Below are 21,772 nucleotides of genomic sequence, written 5' to 3' on the forward strand. Positions count from 1 at the left end.
CCATCACAGTAGCTATGCCTACCTTACCTTTGATGTTTGAGTGCCACCACTTGGCTCCTGCCACCTCAGGATCCAAGTATTCCCATTTTATTTAAATTTTGTAGTTGAGTGATTGCAGTTCCCACTGTTAGATCTGACATACAGGGAAGAGCAATTGTAGGGCTCTTCAAAGATGCAGATGCTGCCCTCACAAATCTATTTCGCAAGGGATTGGTCAAGGGTATATCTTCTGAACCCTCGCTGCTGGGATGAGTAGGTCTAAAGGGACTAATCTACTCCACCATCCCCATCTCCCTAAGCCTTTGGATTCCTTTCTCTACATTAACCCAAGGGACATCAGGCTTCCAGCTCGCTCACAGTGGGCCATCTTTTAATCCATATTTCAGCTAGCTAAGCAAATAAAGTGTTAGAACCTTTTTTAAAACTCCCTAAGCTGCAACATTAAATGCAGAATACCTACTTAGTGGGCTGAAATCAATAAATTCAGCCTGATCCAATTCTGTTTCTTCCACCATTATCCCACACCCTTAATATCCATTCCCATCCCTGTTCTCCAGATTTCTCTTCATATAAGTTAGAAAACTTAAGAAGTTCTTTTCAAGTGTAGCGCACCTCCTCATGGGTCACACTCTGAATCTCACCTCTAGGGGCCCGCCAGGACTTTAGTTATAGGTATAGAAGCAAACAGAGGTGTTGGGGTTGGCTCCTGAGAAGAATCAACATTATCTCGCCTGGCAACTGCCTCAGGGGAGGCCATCACTGTTGTCTCAGGCAGCGCAGGGTTTATCTCCTCAGACAAAGGTGGAAAGACTGATGGCAGCGTGCGTCGGGGAGGGGATGTTGCCACTACTGGTGATGGGAAAGCTGTTTCTTCTGGCAAGAAACGTTCATTGGAGTTTATAAGGTCAGTGTCCCCAGCTTCGTCAGGGTCCTCCCACACATCCCCATTCCAAGTTGCAAGTTTCCATTCTTTTCCAATCAATGGCTTCATTTTAACAGTAGACACCTGGCAAGGCTGTGCATCCACCTTTCCTTGCAGGTCAGCCACTCACATGATAAGAGCTCGTGTCTGATTTTCCACAATTTCAGCTCTTTCTCTAAAGGAGATAAGACTGACTCAGGTCAATCTTAGAAGATTTGAGACCCAGTATCTGCTTCTGAAGCCAGGAGACAGAATCCCTGAGTTCATCATTTTCTTTCATCACTTTGTCCAGTGAACTGAGGAACAACCAACCAGCTTCATTATGTTCCTTGGTTCTCCACATATGCTCAAAGGTATTATGTATAGAGTCACTAAACTCCTTACCTCTCACAAGTGGTAAATCAGGTAAAGCAGGCAAAATGCATTAATTTTGCCTCTCTAAACAATTCATGTGTTCGCCATGCTATTAGAAGTAGAGTCCTTAGCATTTTTGGGACTAATCATATTAAGCAGCCAACTCCAGAAACCCCCAAACAACTAAAGAACTCCATCCTTAATATTCTGTTCCTGTAGAACCACTCCTGGTACCAAAATCTGTATTAATCTGACTAATACAGAATATCTATCTATCTATCTGTCTGTCTGTCTGTCTGTCTATCTATCTGTCTGTCCGTCTATATCTATCTATCTATCTATCTATCATCTATCTATATATCTAGGAGTTTATTAAAGAGTATTAATTCACATGATCACAAGGTCCCACAATAGGCCATCTGCAAGCTGAGGAGCAAGGAAGCTAGTCCACGTTTCAAAGCTGAAGAACTTGGAGTCTCATGTTTGAGGGCAGGAAGCATCCAGCATGGGAGGAAGATGTAGGCAGGGAGGCTAAGCCAGTCCAGCCTTTTCATGTTTTTCTGCCTGCTTTATATTCGCTGGCAGCTGATTAGTTGGTGCCCACCCAGATTAAGGGTGGGTCTGCCTTTCCCAGCCCACTGACTCAAATGTTAATCTCCTTTGGCAACACCCTCACAGACACACCCAGGATCAATACTTTGCATACTTCAATCCAATCAAGTTGACACTCAGTATTAATCATTACATGGAGTTATACTAAAATTAAAATAGGATTAGCTATTAAGATACTAGAAAATAAGGAAATTATGAAAACCTATCAGGGTCATGGCAAAAGAATTCAGCATCAGTTGAAGAGGCTCTCACTGACCAAAAGTGAAAATGTTTTAGTGTCAATAAGGATAGTAACTGCCAAGTTTTGCAGCAAATTAAATATGTTTGAATGAATGGGTTCATGATAATAATAATTGAAAAAGCCCCATTGGTCACCTATGAGAGACATAAAGACCCAACTCCTTATTTTGAAAACTAATAAATGAAGAGAGGAAACATGAAGCATGTCTTAATTTTCCCATATAACTTGAACCTCAAGGTAACCAGCTATAAGAGAGGAGTATCTCTTTAATTAAATGTTTTAGGTAATAAATAAAAAGGAATAATAGAATTAGAAAATGTCTATTTGGCAGCCCTAAATAAATGACTGGTTCAAGCTAACTATGACAGTTCACAACAAGGGAGAAGATCTGTTTTTCAGTGTCAGTCATGGCATTGTAGCTTTTATTCGACTAAGCTGCTGCCCATAAAATTATAAGTGTTAAATAAAATATATTTTAAAAGCCTGCTTCAGAGTTCTGAAGTTTAAGTTATTAATACAATGAAAGAAACTGGAGTGGAATTGATTCTTGGAAGAAGGGATGTCAACTTTGGGAAATCCACATTTATCTTGCTTTTTCCAAAGGAGCAGCAGAAAATAGCCAGATTTTACTAGGCAGCGGGGACAGAGGTCAGAGTCCAGGTTGCCAGAGAGGCTAGAAATTGAGTAGGGAATATTCAGAAGAAGATCAGAGAGCAAGGGTCCATGCTCCTGCAGACACATTTCCCTCAGATCCTTGGCCAGTTCTTGTAACTCACGTGCTCAAGATGAAATGCCAAGCAGCCCTGGAGAAAGCAGGAGAAAGAAGTTTAACAGTCTAAAGATTTCAGTGTCTACCTAGGGCTGGAAGGGGACCACCTTTGGCGTTCAAGTCCTGCCAATTTAGAGGAATTTGTTAAACACCTTGGAGTTTCACTGAAATGCCACAAGGTAATCTGTCACAGGAATAGAGATTTTTTTTAAAAGGGAAGAAAGAAATCCCACAAGAGTATTGCCTTGGGAGTAAAGACTGTACCTGAGGACGTATTGTTATATCCTAGAGCTAAGGACAAAACCAAAATAGACTTATCCAACAAAACCTGAAACTAAGCCTTCACACGGTCTAGGTGATCAGCCAGTAATTCACCTCCCTGTGGACCACTTCCATTTACTTCCCACCACTGTCTCTCCTACAATCCTAACAGTCCTCATCCCTCCCATACCCACCCTCTGCCTTTTCCCACTTCCTCCTTCTTTCCTGGCCTCTGCTGACATAGGGTTACCTACTCAGCTTAAATAGCACTTCCTTAGAGATATTGTTTCTGAACACCAACCAAATTTAAATCTCCATGTTCAAAACTCTCCGGTAACGCTGTCCTTTCCTTCCATGCTTTGGAACTTGTATATTTGTCTGTACATAGGTACATTTGTACAATTACGACTTGTAAACATGTACAATTCATATCTTTACTACTTTACTATATTTTTAAATAGATCAATTGTAATTGTACATATTTACCAACTTGTAAATGTACATATTTACATTATAATGTGTAATATGTCTGTACACACAGGAGGATTTGCCTGCTCACTTCCTTCGGGATAGAGCATCCCTGAGGACAGATGTGTTCACTGTAGCAACAGCAGCTCCCACTGTAGCACTTGGCACAGCATTCAATAACTCTTGGTTAAATGGTTGAATTAAAAAAAATCTGATTTTCCATGATACAAATGGTATCATAAATACATAAAAATCACAAATATATTACATTCACACAGCAGCAATTGATCAAAAGAGAGATAACTTTGAGATAAACATGTGATTTCAAGTGTTGTTATTAAAATCATAACAGTGTGCAAAATAATCAATGTTGAGGCATTTTTATATTTCCATTTGATCCCTCTAACATCTTTGTGTAGTATGAGATGCTGGAATTTTTCCGTACCTAGCCAAATATAAGGAAACTGAGAATCAACAATTTAGGTGACTTCTGTGACATTACAAAAGTTGCAAATAAATATTAGAGACAAAAATACAACTTACATCCTCCGGTGATGCATTCAAGTGTCCTTGACATAGTAGACATTACTAATTTCAAATCTGTTTAAAAGGTTAATTTACATTGATAAAAATTAAGTGAGAATGATCATGTTTGTTCCTATAACCTCCTGGTGTGTTATTACTGACCTTAACTTGGTCTATTTAAAAATATAATAAGGTCACCTTTTCCCTGTGGTTATATATAGCACTTGATCTCTATGCCTTCTTCCTTTTTAGTGTATTAATTTTAGTTGTTTTAAACTTAAGAGTCCCTTAAATCATTCTGTGTTCTGTTATGCTACCATGCAAAAATAGTACAATCTATTTCCTGTTGATTTCTTGAGTACTTGGTCTCTCTTCTCCATTGCTTTAAAAAACCAATTCAGTAATCCAAGTCTCAAGTGCCTATCTATCATGCTGCTACTTTCATATCTCACTATATAATAGTTAAACAGCGACTCAGTCTGATTTGTGTTTCTTAGAAGTCAAAATTGGACCTCTGTTTAGTAATTCATGGGCAATAATTTTCAAATAAATAAACAGTATGATCAGTGTTTAAGGCTGACTTCATGTTTAACTAAGAAGAGTTTGTTCTATACCCCTTTCCAGTTGATGAAATAGCTATATATTTTTTTCTCTGATCTTTGAAAGTAACATTCTAGTTCTATTTATATTTTGGGGAGATTCCTAAAGAATTAATAAAAGACTCTAGTGTCTTTTTCAATCACTCTTTCATGACCTTCAAATACAGTTAATTTTCTATTATGTGAAAGTTCATTTTCTAGTTTACATATTTTCTATTCCAATTTTTCTCTTTTAAGTTTTTAGTCATCTGACCTCAGCAAAAATTTCATGATTCACAGTTTAACTCACAGAATCAATTTATCCCGAAAACATCTTCAAGGGACAAATCTCTACCACCTCCACAATTATTGGCAAGTACCACCCACAGTATAAATAAATAAAACATTCATTTCCATGGTACAATTCATTTCCAGGTACAATTCAATATGCAATGGGGTTATTTATTTTCAGAGAATAGGTTTATGGAACCTACTTGTTCTTCCTATCAAACAACCCTCATGCTGTCATCTGCGTCAGAATCATTTAGGGACCTGTATTCCTGTTCCAGGTTAGAATTCCAGAGATTCTAATTTGGTGAACATTAGGCCAAGCCCAGGAAGTAGAATGTTGAATGTTTATGGAGATCCCAAGGGATTCCTTTCCATTGGTTCCAATATAACTGGACCATAGAGCTCAGTTCACGGTCTTGAATGTTTTTCTTAGTAATTCACTTGGGGGTGGGGAGGACATTGCTTTTTCACATGACAACCTCTCAAAATTTGAGAAGCCTCAAACTTCTGGAGAAGGGCTAGGATGCAGGGGTGGGGAGAAGATACCAGGACAACTGGAATATATTGCCATGAGGGGTGTGTGTGTGTGTGTGTGAAATATGCAGTGGTAGAAAAAGTTTGCTGCTCAAGAAGGTAAAGCGTTTTTACAATTTAGTTGAGACGCTTCTCAGAGGCTGCAGCAGATCAACTCCCTCTCCTGCACGTCTTAGAGATCATTCAATACCCAGCTGTGATACAGAAGCGGAGCTCTGAAGACAGGCATGAATAATTGCATCTCAGGGTTGTGTGTCTTCCCCAATTGACTATGAGCTCTTTCAAAAAAACAAAAAGTGTTCTTTGTTTTTATGCATCACTGTGTCTTCCATGGTATTCACAGAAAGCTGTCCATAAATACGTGCTGCAGAAAAAAAGGCAGAAGACACATTTCAAGAATACTACATCTGACACAACTCCCTGAAAGATATTTGAATATTTTCTATTACAAAGCTCTTAATTCCATGGGAGATTGTATTTCTGAATTGTTTAAATAAAGCAAGCTATACCTGCGGGCACAGGGAGAATTGATATGAGAGTAGGGCGTACAATCTTTTTGAGTCTCTTCTTTCCTCGATTCTTGCTCTAAATGTGAAGATTTGAGATGGAGGTATTCACTGAGGGGGAATCAGGTGACCAGCAATTGTTGTGATAAGTCAGCTTGGGTAGGAGCTGACAGACAGAAAAAGCCACAGAACCCACAGATGGCTTGAAATCATCCTTGCTGTATAACCTGGCAATGACATTGATAATTAAGGGTTTCTTGTGTACTTCAGCAATTCATTATATTTAAAGAGTCACCAATACACCAAATGTACTTATTAAACTATATTTTGCTATGCACCTTTTCCTGCCCAATATTCTAACAATAAATCCTAGTGTTAGCATTAGTAGTCATTAATATTCACTGATCGCTAATTGTGTGTCAGCTTCTAAAAACTAGGCAGATAAGCATGCATACAACAATCCTAAGAAGACTGTACTGTTATTCTCATTTTATAAATGAGACAACAGGGACAAAGAGGTTAAGTAACTCACTGTGTATCTTCACTGTGATAGAGAGGATAATACCTCCCTAATATCTTAGTCCCTGAAACCTGTAAATATGTTGTGTTACCATGGCAAAAGTGCTTTGCAGATGTCATTAACTTAGGGATCTTACAATGGGGAGATTATTTTGGTTTATCCAGGCGGACCTGATGTAATCACAAGGGTCCTTATAAAAGGGAAGTAGGAGGCAGGGAGGGAGAGAGGGAAAGAAAGGAAGATTTGAAGATGCTGTGACACTGGTCACATGAAAGAAGAGGCCACAAGCCAAGTGGTCTCTAAAAGGTAGAAAAGACAAAGAAATGAATTATTTTTTAGAGACTTCAGAAGGAAAAAGTTCCTGCCAACACCTTGATTTTAGGACTTCTGAATTCTAGAATTGTAAGATAATAAATTTGTGATACATTAAGAGATTATGTTTGTGGTTATTTGTTTTACAACAACAATAGGAAGCTGTCTTAATCCTTTTATGTTGCTATAACAGAATGTCTGAGGCTGGGTAATTTATTAAAAATAGAGGTTTATTTAGCTCATGGTTCTGCAGGCTGGGAAGTTCAAGAAGCATGGTGCTAACATCTGCTAGGCTTCTGGTGACGGCTTTTGTAGGGTCAAAACAGTGGAGAAGGTCAAAAGGGATGTGGAAAAGTGCAAAAAAGGCAAAACCTGAGGGGCGTCCTGCTTTATAGCAACACACTCTTGCAAGAAGAAACCCATTCTCATGAGAACTTATCAGTCTCATGAGAGAAGGGATTCACTCACTACCCTGAGAACAGCCACAGACCATTCATGAGGGATCTGCCTCATGGTTCAAACCCTTTCCACTGGGCCTCGAGTCCCAGCCCTGCCACACTGGGGAACGAATTTCAATATAAGTTTTGGTGGAGACAAGCCACATCCATACCATGGCAGAAAATAATATACTTGCTCAATTTTGGGTGAGTATTCAAACTAACACAGACTAGTTGCCTTGACTACTATGCCAACATGAAATATATATTATTAGAAATGGCTGAAAAGGGGGCTAGACTAAAAAGAGGGGAATTTGTCACAACAATTTGCAACTGTGGTCAGAGAATTAGAGTTCATACCCTGCCCACAATGAGCCAGTATATGACAGAGCCACATTATTAATCTCAATAATAACCCAATCATTTAAAATATAGAATGTAAAATATGTATAATATGCATGTAAATATATAAAACCTCAGTTAATAAGCATACTAATGAACAAATTCACAGTTAGAAAAATAATTCTTATTCTTCCTTTCAATCAAGCAACAAGTCTCCTCTTACATCTTTAGACTGTAGGCCTTTTACTGTTACAAATTCTGTTAACTTCAGATTTCACATGTTTCCTATAATCAATTTTCTAATACCTCTACTTTTCCTATTTATACAATTCAACTGTGTACAAAAGATTATTTTCCCAGCCTGGGCAACATGGAGAAACCCCATTTCTGCCAAAAATACAAAAAATTAGCTGGACATAGTGGCAAATTCCTGTAGTTTCAACTACTTGGAAGGCTGAGGCTGAGGTTGGAGGTTCACTTGAGCCTGGGAGGTCAGGGCTGCAGTGAGCTGAGATTATGCCGTTGCACTCCAGCCTAGGTGACAGAGGGAGAAGACCATGTTCAAAAAAAATATTTTCCCAAAGGTATTTACAAAAGATAGGAATAAATATGATATTGACTGTTAATTTAAGTATTAATTTTATTTTGGATGCTTAATGTAGTGTTTCTAAAATAAATATTGATTTGTACTAATTTTAGTAATTCTGTTTATTCATATTAGATCTTTTATAGATTAGTACAATACAAAGATATATTGCTATGAATCACCCCGAAATTTTTTATTTTTGTATCTGTTTGCATTGCTGTTGCTTTTTTAAGAGCTCAAATATCTGAGAATCTTTGTGGAATAGTGAAAATAAATTCTGGTGATGGCTAAGATTTGATATGTTGCTTTCTTGGTCATTGGTGTGAAGCCCAAATGTATTTTTTCAGTTCTCAATGTTAAAGTAAATTTTTAAAACATAAAAACATAACTTTCATTCAAATACAGAATGTACATATATCAAAGAAGTATTTGATTCATTAATGAAGGAATCAGAAGGATGGTAAAACTAGTTTCAAAGAAAATTCAAGAGATTGAGTGTATATATAGGAATCCAGGAAAGCATGTTAGAATAATATTACTAGGTAGATATGCAAGAAATTAATATTCAACAGGACAATAAACCCATAACCTTTGGAGATATAGTTTCTACCAGACAGAAGCCATTTGCATCTCTACTGAGCAAAAATCTACAGATTACATGTAAGTTTATAGAATCTGGCCCTAATTATTATTCAGTAATAAATAGTAAAATCAGAATTTATTAATTCACCTAGATTTAAATAATCTTTACCTGTTAGAAGATGTTCCACTATGACATTGAGAAGATGTGAAGTTATTTCTTTGCTTTATTTCCCCTTTTTTTTCCAATTTTTCTTAACAGTGGTAAGATCACTTTCAAGAGAATCTATATTCCTGTCTGTGTCACCAGCATTTTTGGACAGCTGGGTACTGTCCAAAATGTATAGAATTGAAATGCTCCCTCTCTCTCTCAAAAGATTAATTTTTTCAGGTTTTTATATGATTAAGTTTATGCCACATAACTCAGTATTTTATAATTGTTTAAGATGATTTTTTAAAGTATATCAAATGTATTTGTGCAAATAACTTTTTATAAAAATTGCTTATAAAAAGTGACCTACAATGAGCGTTATATCTAAAATAATACTATTAAAAATCATCCAGATTTTTTTTTCATTTCATGAGAGTCTGTTTCTATGTATTAAGTGTGTATCCTTTGAAGTTTTCCTGTACTGATAATATACTCGCATTGTGAATTATACTTAATTTTTTTTCTCTGAAGGGTATTGTTTACCTGCATGGGAAATCTGTGATGCAACTGTAGCCAGTTTGTTGATTTCCCTCTTTGTGTACTTTGTTCCTTTCAGGTCCCCTTTTTCAAGGTGAGCCAACCTCACTCCTACTCCGAGTACTAAATTATTTCCTGTCACTGTAGTTTCTCAGCAATCCTCAGAGCTTTCTTTTATGACAGTGAATGGGACAGTGCTGGGAAAATGTCTAGGCCTCTTGAAATTAAATATTCCAAGAGTAATCCTAGTTTATGGGGACAAGTTATAGGACTTGAAGACTGTAGAGAGTGGCAAGATTACTGGTTAAGATCTCCCTTTGCCTCCTGTTTCTAGACCTGAGAACTGAGAGAGCCCTTTATCAACTACCTTAAGTGACTCCAGCCTTCTGTTACTCTTCATCAGAACGGCTGTTACAACCTGTAATGCTTTTATGAACTTAGTTGTTTACTTGCTAAATATTGTCTGTCTTCACTAAATGGAAACATCATGAGGACAGGGGCCATATTTGTGTTGAATTTTTTTTAATCCCAGAATCTGGCACACTGATTCAAACGTGGTGGGTCAAATAACGTTTTATTGAAAGAATTCATAGAATTGCATCGTTATGTACCTGTGAAGCAAGCAGACAGTAAGAATGACAGAAAATGAAAAGTGGCCTTGGTTTAAGAGTATGCAATTGCTTTAGGCATTAATGGTTTTGTATGTTTTTCTCTATGCCATTTTGCTGATTGAAATATTCCAGGCACAAAACTTTAGGTGCCACAGAAGATAAATATCATCATTATAATGTAATAATAACAGTAGCGAAAAAGAAAAAAAAAGTACTAGTAGGCTAAAGTAACACAAGCTAAACCTTTAATGGAAAAAATTTTCTTGGTAGCTAATTTCAAAAATAGTCTTTATCTAAAATGAAATCATTACTGTCATAGTTGCCTTTAAGTGATACATTAACTCGGAGATAACTGCATTGCTCCAAATGTGTCAGCATTTAAAGTCTGTCTTACTGGAATTTTTCTTAATTTATTGTAATCTAATAATCATGGGATGCATTATTTATATTTGACGCAGTTATATTTTTACCATGCACATTCATTCAGCTATGTAACAAGGAAGGATTGTTAGGCTAGCATTATTCTTTCTACACAATGCAATCTTTATTCATGTGCACTTGGTGAATGAATTCTCTATAAGCACATTAGCAAAATGTGAAAAAATAAAACCTCTGAGTTTTCAAAAGATGGCTGCATAAAATAGTTGAAAAAAATTTGCAGGGTGGTGTATATAGACATTTCACATAAAATATGATGAATAATCTGAATCAAATGCATATTTGGGCTTACAAGTAGCTATAATAATTTTGTCAAGTGAAACAAGATGAGTAAACTGGAATGTCATTTTGTTGACTGGAAGAAGCCAGCTTACCAGTTGAAAAATAGCTTCATATTTTATTGTATTTTTTGAGCCTCTTCATTTATTACATAAGTGCACTCTCAAGGGTAATTGCCTTAAAAAAATCTTTGACTTATGAAGTGTAGACAATACCGCCAGGATTTCCAAGTGTTATGAGTTCTTTTTTATGTCTCTTGTTTAGGTGCAACTGATTTTGACAGATGTATTGTTAGGTTACTGGTATAACATGACATCTTTTTTCAGATGAACTGAGTAAGAGTGATTTTGACAATAAGTAGATAAGACACGGTCAGAATGTTGAAAAAAACATGTCAATGTCACAGTTATGCCACAAATACTGCAGAACAGACCTTACAATATCATTAAGTCAGGGTCTTTCCAACAATGTCCTTGAGAAGACAGAAAATAGTATTGCCCTTAAATACTACCACTTAGCCACAAACATAAAATAAGACAAAACACAAAGGTCAGTTTAATATGTACTCAAGGAGGCATTTGATGAGTCTATGCTATGTGTGTATATTTGTGTATAGACCTCATTAACATACTATATAGATGAAAGAATTTTGAGATATCAAAACCACTTTTTCTGGAGCCAAAAAAATTTAACTTTAGAATTCCAAGAACTCCATTAAAAACATTGATTGTGAAATATGCAAAGTGATTTAATGTATATTAATTATAACTTTGTTTAATGGAATAAGAAGAAATAGCCTTTAATAATATGAGAAAAAGGCCAGGCACAGTGGCTCACGCCTTTAATCGCAGCACTTTGGGTGGCTGAGGTAGGCACATCGCCTGAACCCAGGAGTTTGAGACCAGCCTGGGCAACATAATGAGGACTTCATCTCCATAAAAAATAAACAAAATTAGCCGAGCGTGGTAGTGCACACTTGTGGTCCCACCTACTCAGGAGGTTGAGGTGGGAGGGTCGTCTGAGCGTCAGAGGTCAAGGCTGCAGTGAGCCGAGATAGTGTCAGTACCACTGCATTCGGTGACAGAGAAGAACCTGCCTCAAAAATTATATATATGAAATTATATATATATATATGAAATTTCGTATGAAATTATATATATATATATGAGAAATTTAGGAATACATTTAAAAATGTATTTCTAAATCATGAATTTTGTAAACAGGTTAGTAAAGACTAAAATGAAGTCAACCCCAGGTGTCAGTAGGGAATTAGATGTTTGGTGGTCATATTTTCCCTTACTATTGACTGGTCAGAAGCTGAACTACACAGACAGTCCCTGACTTACAGAGATTCAGCTTACGGTTTTTTGACTTTATAATGGTGCAGAGACAATATGCATTCAGTAGAAATCATGCCTCAAGTACCTATCCAGCCATACTGTCTTTCACTTTCAGTCCAGTATTCAATAAATTACACGAGATATTCAACACTTTATTATAAAATGGTTTTTGTGTTAGATGATTTTGTTCAACAATAGGCTAATGTAAGTGTTCTGAGCATGTTTAAGGTAGGCTAGGCTGAACTATGAGGTTTGGTGGGTTGCGTGTATTAGATGCATTTTCAACTTACAATATTTTTAACTTAAGATGGGTTTATCAGGATATAACTCCATCATTAGTTGAGGACGTCTGTATATGCGTGTGTATGAGTACATATGCTGCCTTTTCTCAATATATAATGCATTTAAAATGCTTTAATGGAAAAGATATTTATCCTTAGAATACCTTCTAATATCTTTGTTTCTAGGATCAGAAGTGGTTGATCTTGATGGAAAAAGTTCCCTTCTCTACAGATTTGATCAAAAATCCCTGAGCCCAATAAAAGATATTATTTCTTTGAAATTCAAAACCATGCAGAGCGATGGGATTCTACTCCACAGGGAAGGGCCAAATGGAGATCACATCACACTGCAATTAAGAAGAGGAAGACTCTTTTTACTTATTAATTCAGGTAAAACTATTTGGTGAAGTGCTCAAAAATCTGATTATTTAGATATCGCCTAAGTAACTTTATGCTTTTATAGCTTATCTTTTAGCAGTCAGAGTGCCTTATTTTCAGATTCAAGGGCTTGTACATATGCCAATATTGCTCTTTCATGTAAAAATGGTTCGTATTTTGCAAATTGCACAAAATCTTCATTCAGTGTTTTTTACATAGTGCTGATAGAACCGTATAGCTATTTTCTAACATCATAAAGGAAGGGATGGGTCCTTGAAAATTGTTGAGGTAGTAAAAATAATGAGGTTTTAGCAAAGGTAAAATTTACATAGAAAATGAGCATGCAATCGGTAATAATGACAAAAAGAATTAACAGTGGAGGAAATTACAACAACGTTGAGAGATTATTATATTCAAACTTCAGGGAAATCCATCCTAGTGTTTGAAATGGAATGCGCGGAAGGGGATTACAATTATTATGAAAGATGGTGGTCCACAGAAGGGAAATTTTTTTTTTCATTACACTGGCAATAATGGTGCTGTTATTTTTCTCCTCTTCTAAGGTGAAGCTAAACTGCCTTCCACTTCCACCCTGGTCAATCTCACCCTGGGCAGCCTGCTAGATGATCAGCATTGGCATTCAGTGCTCATCCAGCGTTTGGGCAAACAAGTCAACTTTACAGTGGATGAACACAGGCATCATTTCCATGCACAAGGAGAATTCAATCTCGTGAATCTTGATTATGAGGTGTGATGGTTATGTTTCAATTAATGCGATTTTATTATGTATATGCAGTTTAATCTCCCAAAGGAAAATACACTGTAAAGAACCCACCTTTTCAGTAAATCATAGAACAGTTCGTGAAGCATTTCCCAAGGCAGTCTAACTCACAGTAGCAGCTTTTGGCGTATAGTACTTGTACTTTCATCTTTCTCGCAGTATGTAAATTTATTGTTATAGAGGGAGATGATCTTTTTTACCTAAAATATGTAGTCACAGAACATCATATGTAGGAAATCTTCTGCACCAGAAAATCTTATTGCCACAAGCAAATATAGGATGTTTGCTATGACTTCTCTGTGTTCTAGGGTATTTGTGAGCAGTATAGATTTATAAGGAGAACGTAGTAACAAACTGATTAATTAATTCATTAGCAGTGGATTCAAATGCTCAAATATCAATATGTGCCAGAAACGTATCTAAAATAAAATATTATAATTGGTTATAGTATTAAACAGATCAAGTTTTACGATGTTATAAAGATGTATTTTTCATCAACCAATGAATATCAAAGCCAGATGTGATCAGCAAGTTGTAAAAATAAAGTTCTAGTGTAAATAAAAGCTAAGTGCACATAAATTAGTTTTAAATCTAAATCTTAATTTTTGTGTGTGTAGGGTTATGAAAAATTGATCTGTGTGTGATGATTATAGCTATACTTGCTAATCATAATTAAGCAGATTATTAGAAAATCACTAAACAATATTATTGATGCCATTTTTCTTTCTAAGATCAGCTTTGGAGGGATTCCAGCACCTGGAAAATCAGTGTCATTCCCACATAGAAATTTTCATGGATGTTTAGAAAATCTCTATTATAATGGAGTGGATATCATTGATTTGGCCAAGCAGCAAAAACCACAGATCATTGCTATGGTAAGAGTCTTTACACGAAGACATTAGTAAAACTATATTTCTTTTTTCCATACAGTAAAATTGCTCCATTTTAGGTTCCCATTTGACATGATGTTTTAGAGGTTACTCTTATTTAAATATTTTTCTTTGATTGGCAATATGCATATAAAAGATTGGTTCTATCTGAAGGAATTATAATTTTGGGGGCATAATTATTTTATTTTTATATGAAGTAAAGCAGTGTTTTTATGGTTGATATTTTAATTTTATTGTGATGTCATTACTCACGGGAGCCTAATTTCTTTTGATCTGTTTTTTTTTTTTTTCTTTTTTGAGAGGAAGTCTCGCTCTGTCAGCCAAGCTGGGGTGCAGTGGCACAATCTCGGCTCATTGCAGCCTCCGCCTCCCAGGTTCAAGTGATTCTCCTACCTCAGCCCCCCGAGTAGCAGGGACTACAGGCGCTTGCAAACACACCTGGCTAATTTTTTGTATATTTTGTAGACACAAAGTTTTGCCGTGTTGGCCAGGCTGATCTTGAACTCCTGACCTCGGGTGATCCGCCCGCCTCAGCCTCCCAAAGTGCTGGGATCACAGGCATGAGCCACTATGCCCAGCCTGCTCTGTGATTTTTTAAATAAGATATTCCCTACAACTTACCAGATGAGCATACAGAGTTTCTGGGATCAGATAACAACCATGTATATTAGGGAGACATTTGCAAAACTTGTATTTTGCCATAGTCATTCATATAAAAGAGACGAACAGACAACGGCATGTAAGAAACATCACATGTAGGAAATCCACACCAAGAGATCTTACTACCACAAGCAAATATAGGGTGTGTTACAATATTGCATCGGCCAATCTGTCCAAGTGGCAATGTTGGTCAGACTGCATTACATTTTAATTCTGTGGAAATGGGGAGAATTTATATATAGCTGTCTCGGTTAGGTTTCCATTAGGGAAGCAGCACCAATGTTAAGTATTGTGAACAGTGGATCTATATTAGGACTTGGACCTTAACAATTTTCAGAGGAACTAAAAAATGAAAGGCCTGGCAGGGGAAGTGCGGGGATCAGAGAAGTCATTAATTCTGCCCAAAGCAATGGTGTGTGGAGGCATGTTGGAACTTACAGACATTTTCAGCCTAGGAGGGTTAAAGAGAACTTTGGCAGTTGTTGCCTGTGGGTAGCCACCACCCCTGTGTGTCCCCAGCCATGCATCCAGGGATGGGCCTGGGCTTGCTGTTGGTCGGCCGTGTCAGCTGTCAGGAAGAAGAGATGGGCCATAGTGCAGGACAGCAAAGACAGACTGGAACAAACCAGCCACTGTGTGACCACCCCTCATTGCACATGATTACAAAAAAAACCTTAGGGGCAAAATGTGTTGCTGGTGTTTTAATTCTAACTGTCAAGTATCACCCAAGCTCTCTTTTTTTGGCTTTTACTCAGAAGCAGACAAGTAAGGAGATTCTGGGAAACATGGTTTCTAGCTTTACCAATGTGATAATAAAAAGCAGACACATACTGATTTGAACGAATTTCTTTCATTGCTTAAAATCCAAAGTGTGTAAATTTAAGCTCACGTGTCAGCAAATCTCAAAGCACATCACAAGTGTATTTATTGTTTAAACAACATTTTATTTCTAATTATGTGAATTGGTGGTATTTATATGACCATAACTGCCAGCAAGATTTTAAAAGTTTTTTTAACAAAAGCAAAATTATTTAAAATAAAAATAAAAATATTTTAGATAGATGTGTGTGTGTGTGTGTGTGTGTGTGTGTGTGTGTGTGTGTGTATGTGTGTATTTTATCCATAAAATGAGTTTCTAGAAACCGCAAGGGCCATTCACTCTTCATTGGCAAGAGGATTTGCTGCTGGTAAGCTATCAGGCAGCAATCCAAATGATGCATAAGATCAAGCTGCAGGTTAATGGGTACAAAAATATTAGAAAGAAGAGGGGCAATAAATTCTAGTTTTCAGTAGCACAGTAGGGCAACTATAGTTAATAAGGATTTATGGTATATTTCAGAATAGCTACAAGATAAGTTTTGTAATGTTCTCAACACAAAAGATAAATGTTTGAAGTGATGGACATCCCAATTATCCTGATTTACTCATTACACATTATATGTGTGTATCAGAATATCACATGTGCCTCATCAATATATACAACTATTATGTATCACTAAGAACAAAGACCAAGCTGCAGCTGGTAAAAATGTTTCCATTTTTTTTCCCTAGGTCTGATAGTCTTAAAATTGCTTTTACATATATGGGTTAGGGGAGTTTGCTGTTCAGCTTTTGTTATTTCATTCGTTGGATCAGCGTATTTGTTTATAATAAAAGTGAATTCACTTTTCACAGACTCATAATAGAGCCAAATGTTTTCATTTGACCAAGACCAAATGTTTTATTCCAATGCATGTTCTTCTAAATAAGCTTGACTTCACTGACTTTTAAATTTATATTAAACTTGAGAAATGGAGAGAAGAGCAGAGCAAAGGCTTGAAGAACCTTTAAGAAATATGGCAGTGTTTTGGATTGTCATGTTGATAGCAGGCGGTTGTTTTAAATCGCGGATAATGTGAGATTGAAAAGCAGCCTTCAAATTCTGTTACTAATGTGATATGAATAACATTCTGAAAACTTTTTCTTTTACTTTATTCTCAGGGAAATGTGTCATTTTCTTGTTCACAACCACAATCTATGCCCGTGACTTTTCTGAGCTCCAGGAGTTATTTAGCACTGCCAGACTTCTCTGGAGAGGAGGAGGTTTCTGCCACTTTTCAATTTCGAACTTGGAATAAGGCAGGGCTTCTGCTATTCAGTGAACTTCAGCTGATTTCAGGGGGTATCCTCCTCTTTCTGAGTGATGGAAAACTTAAGTCGAATCTCTACCAGCCAGGAAAACTACCCAGTGACATCACAGCAGGTAATAAATGTATTCCCTGGGGCAAAGCATATGGATTTGAAAGATTTTATTTTCTCTGTGGCCAAATTTTATGCATAACCAAAAATGTAATATTTGCTTAATAAATGAATACTCAGGTTAGTAAGATTATAAGTACTCTTTCTTGGAGGAACTTGATTCCGATTTTCTTTTAAATATGGTTCCAACAGTAGCAGTTCTTATTAGCCAAAATGATAGTTTTGGGGAACTGAAGTTTTGTTTCATGACCCTGTCTCCCACTCCAGACAAAGAACATATCCTAAGGTGATGTGTTTTGGGGAAAACGTGAAGACGTTGAAATAGGCCAACAAGTTAACTAAGTGTCCTTCAATGGAAGACTAGACTCTTCCTAACACACCTGTTAGTCTTATCTGGTCTGCAAGAAAAAGGGAGAGGTCTTTCTGGGATCTAGATCTATATCTGTATATGAGTGTACAGTGTGAACGGTAACTTTATTTGCTGATGTCTTATGTAAAGAGTTGAATACACTTTAAGGGGATGCAAAGATTTATGCAAGATTCCTCATTTTGGCACCAAATGACATTCTCTCTACTTCTAGGCAATACGGTATCATTTTAATAATTAGAAGTAATATAGTTAAGGTGACTATATGAGTGTCTGGATAATGAATGTCTAATTTAGGCCAGTGCTTTGAGTGAGGGATGTTTTTGTCTCTTCATTAAAATTATAAAGTTCTTGACAAAAGCTCTACATCACATTTTTACGTATGTACAATAGCATCCAAGCCAAGCAACTAGAGGTTGCCTTGGGGTAAATTACTACATTAATTTAATAAGTGATCTTTAAAAACAACTTAAAGATTCCATTGTACCACTCCTCTATATTAACTATGACCAAAAAATAGTGGAATGTAACTTGGAGAGGAGAAAAAAATGAAAAGTTAAAACACAGTTGAAAATTAAATATGAGAAAACACGTATACAAATGGATATACAAATGCCTACTATTTATATGTCTTTTTGTTGCTGTACTGCTATTGTAGTTTAAATATGGAACTGAGAATTCAATATTAGTTATAATTTTTAAAGAGATACTATGCTGTGACTTTTTATTTAGTGTTCAAAATGTGGTAGATTTGCTGGCTAGACAAAAAGAAATAAATTAATCAGTCTCATATTAATAATTAATAGGCCCTGAAATTGAAGGTCTAAAAATGTAAGCTTGCCATTAATGTGTCATTTATTGTGATGTATCTGACACCTTCTGAAGTGGTTCTGTTCATACCCTAATTTTCAGCATCTGAAAGAAACCGCTTCAGTGCAACGTTACTTTGGGGAGCTCCATGAAGTCGGCCTATTTTTTTCTTTTTTTTTTTTTTGTTTCTGAGATGGAGTTTCGCTCTTGTTGCCCAGGCTGGAGTGTTATGGTGCAATCGCAGCTCACCACAACCTCCGCCTCCCGGGTTCAAGTGATTCTCCTGCCTCAGCCTCTCAAGTAACTGGGATTACAGGCATGTGCCACCACACCCAGCTAATTTGGTATTTTTTAGTAGAGACGGGGTTTCTCCATGTTGATCAGGCTGAAGCCAGTCCATTTCTAACCACTTTACAAGCATGTATAGTTAATATATTACTAGGTATAGGTCTCATAGAATACCCCGAGGGATTTAAAAATTTCTAAATGAATGTTTAAATTCATATATAATATAATCTGTTATGACATCATCTGACTTGGTATGATTATTTTCATACTAATCATAAGGGTACTAGACTAAATATGAATGTCAGTACACTGAAGATAACACAAGTAGGATTTTACTTAAAACCTCTCTGTACTCTTTTCTTTCAGTTTCTTTTACAATATTATTTTTTGCTAGTTCCCGTGAAGCAAGTACATTCTGCATTTGAAAATAGACTATTTAAATGGTAGTTGGGTGGGAGGTCAGTTTGTTCTTCTAAGGGGAAGACTTTCCATTTATGTTTCACGTATGCAACACTTGATAATTAAACCAGTTGTCAGGGTGTATTATAATGACTTTCAAGAGAACCATGTCTTTATTGATGGATTGCTATCACATTGTACTAAATCTTTTCATTATATAAGGATGGATTAATTTTTCTTAGCTACTGCAGATATATTTTACAAATCTTATTTGTTTGAAAAACTCAACATTTTAATATATTTTATAATGAAATTAAGATTAAATTGTATTGAGAAAGAACTGAATTGTGCAAATGCTTGAATAATCAGACTAAAGTTTTAATATGATGTACAGTTTTGCAAATTGTCATTTGGAATTATTCAAAAATATTATGTCAGCTTAAGTCATTTTTGAAATATTCAACACATTATATTAGTATAAATCATGAAACATATTAGCAGCACTATAAAATCCCTTATGACACAAAATATTTTTAGTCGTTGCCACCTTTATAGATGTCAAAGCAAAAATCAATGAGCAGTACAGTTTTATGTCCCCATTTAAAACAAAGTTTTTAATATCAAATTTGAGATTTCTGCTATGATTTTAGCATTTCTGCTGCTGTTTTTGCCTAACAGTGAAAATCAGGCTTATAACCATGCCTGTTGTCCCCATGGGCAGGGCCTGGCAGAGGCAGGCTTGCAGTATTTGAGATGTTTCTGCATTTTTCTCAATTCTTGTGCCTCTTACAATGGAGCAGCCCCCTTGATTTGCTGCACGCAGGAGAGCCATTTTTGTCAGTCCCCCTTCCTCCCTTTCACTGTTGAAATATTCCTAACTTTCAGGCTATAAACCTGTCACCCTTTAAACTCCTGCTCTCCACCAAAGTGATGGGTACCAACCACCTCCATATTTTCATCTTGACAAGAGCTGTCTAGTAATCTGTATCCTTAATTCTGGTTAGCGACTACAGTTAGTGGATATAAGAATGTCTGGCACTTTAGAACGCTGAAATACACTTGGAAAGAGGCAACACTCTTTGGTTTTTCCCTGAGGAATGGCCTAGGTGTAATTGCCTTTTGCACCTTTGCTGAACTCCTACCCTATATGGCAGGCTGATTTTTTTCTTATACATCGTGCACTACAGATATGTGTTGTAGTCTTATGAGAGGGAGATGACAACTAAGCTCTCATGTTTCTGATGCAATTTAGGACTGGAAGTAGAAGACGATCTATAGAGAGGGAGTATACATAAATCTTTTTTCTCCTTCGTGTTTTGTATGTTTATGTGGTTTAGGCTGGAAGACAGAACAAAGAGAGCAACAGAAAGAGAAAGAGAGAGAGAACGTTCTAGGCCATAATCTCATGGTCTCCAATGTGCAATTGCAAACGCTTCCATTTACTATTCCATCCTTCCGTTATTCCATTTGGCATTGTCAATGTTTTCCATCCAAGGACTGCAATTAACATATCTGGAGTTAAACAAGTTGAATTTATTGCTTATTGCAACAGAGAGAACACACCCTGGAAACCAACGGTTGTCTGAAGACAAAGTTGTTAGAATGGCATAGGATTTGGGGTTGTGTTAGCTGACTTGAGGGAGGTTTCAAGGAAGTGAAAAATTGCTGTAGACTAAATGCTGTCAGGAAGTGAGGGTAGTTCTATGATTAAATATCTTTGTAAACCTTATCCAGAAGGATGAAAGAATGAAGTAAGGCTAAAGTCGTAGTTGGTAAATACAAAACAAAACAATTGGTCATTCGTAAGTATCAGGAGAGAAAGAAGTTCGTGTTTTTGTGGTTTGTACAGTAGCCTTGCTTCTGTCTGTGTTTAGACAAGATTATAAAGTAGTCATGATTTTTCCCCACCTTCATTTCCTTATAGTCACAGAATGGCCTTGTCTGATGTTGGTGTTCTGTGTTATTGTTGATGGTGAACAGAAGAACACCAAAGCCCAGCCCTCAGTGCCAGCCAGATTCTTACAACACCAAGGTCTCACTGATGGTACTACGCCGTGTCCTAGCTGTTGGGGCCTATTTTTCTTAGAATTAATTGTTTAACATGAGCAACAAATAAATAAAATAAAATAAAATAAAGTAAGGGACACACCTGTCTTGCAGACAGGGAAGAGTGTAGGTTTTGGAGTCAGTCTTGGTTTTCTGTTTTCCTTCAGCTATCCAGCAGCTGGATATGACCTCGGTAGTTTCTTTTCCTCTCTGAGCCTCATTTTCTCCTTATTTAAGGTGAGAATGATAAGTTATAGTGAAGATTAAATGATGCTACGCATAGAAAGCTCCCAGTATTTGTTATAAGTAATACCTCCATAAAATTATTATTTTATTATTATGACAACATGTTCCTCCCCAGACTTAAAAGTTGTGAGTGGTGGGACTGGGTGCTTAGAATTTTCGTTCAGTTACACAATATCAGAAGCAAGAGAACAAATT

At 36.5% G+C, this 21,772-nt stretch overlaps 1 protein-coding gene across 10 annotated transcripts in view; it reads left to right on the top strand.

Annotated features, from left to right (window-relative positions):
- CNTNAP4 (contactin associated protein family member 4) overlaps positions 1–21,772 on the top strand; it is a 336,779-nt gene that overhangs the window by 201,465 nt on the left and 113,542 nt on the right. For 8 of the 10 annotated variants that reach the window (XR_010114325.1, XM_055299622.2, XM_063612412.1 and 5 more), the window contains exons 5-8: positions 12,661–12,864; positions 13,416–13,600; positions 14,365–14,508; positions 17,164–17,425. Coding sequence is in view for 9 of the 10 variants with exons in the window: in XM_055299622.2 (XP_055155597.1) it covers positions 12,661–12,864; positions 13,416–13,600; positions 14,365–14,508; positions 17,164–17,425 (795 nt within the window). In the remaining variant the exon portion in view is untranslated. Of the gene's footprint in view, positions 1–12,660; positions 12,865–13,415; positions 13,601–14,364; positions 14,509–17,163; positions 17,426–21,772 lie in introns of those variants that run through there. The other 2 variants (XM_063612413.1, XM_055299623.2) reach the window with 2 other exon arrangements.

This window comes from Symphalangus syndactylus, chromosome 11 (assembly GCF_028878055.3).
Source record: "Symphalangus syndactylus isolate Jambi chromosome 11, NHGRI_mSymSyn1-v2.1_pri, whole genome shotgun sequence".
NCBI classification, from domain to species: domain Eukaryota; kingdom Metazoa; phylum Chordata; class Mammalia; order Primates; family Hylobatidae; genus Symphalangus; species Symphalangus syndactylus.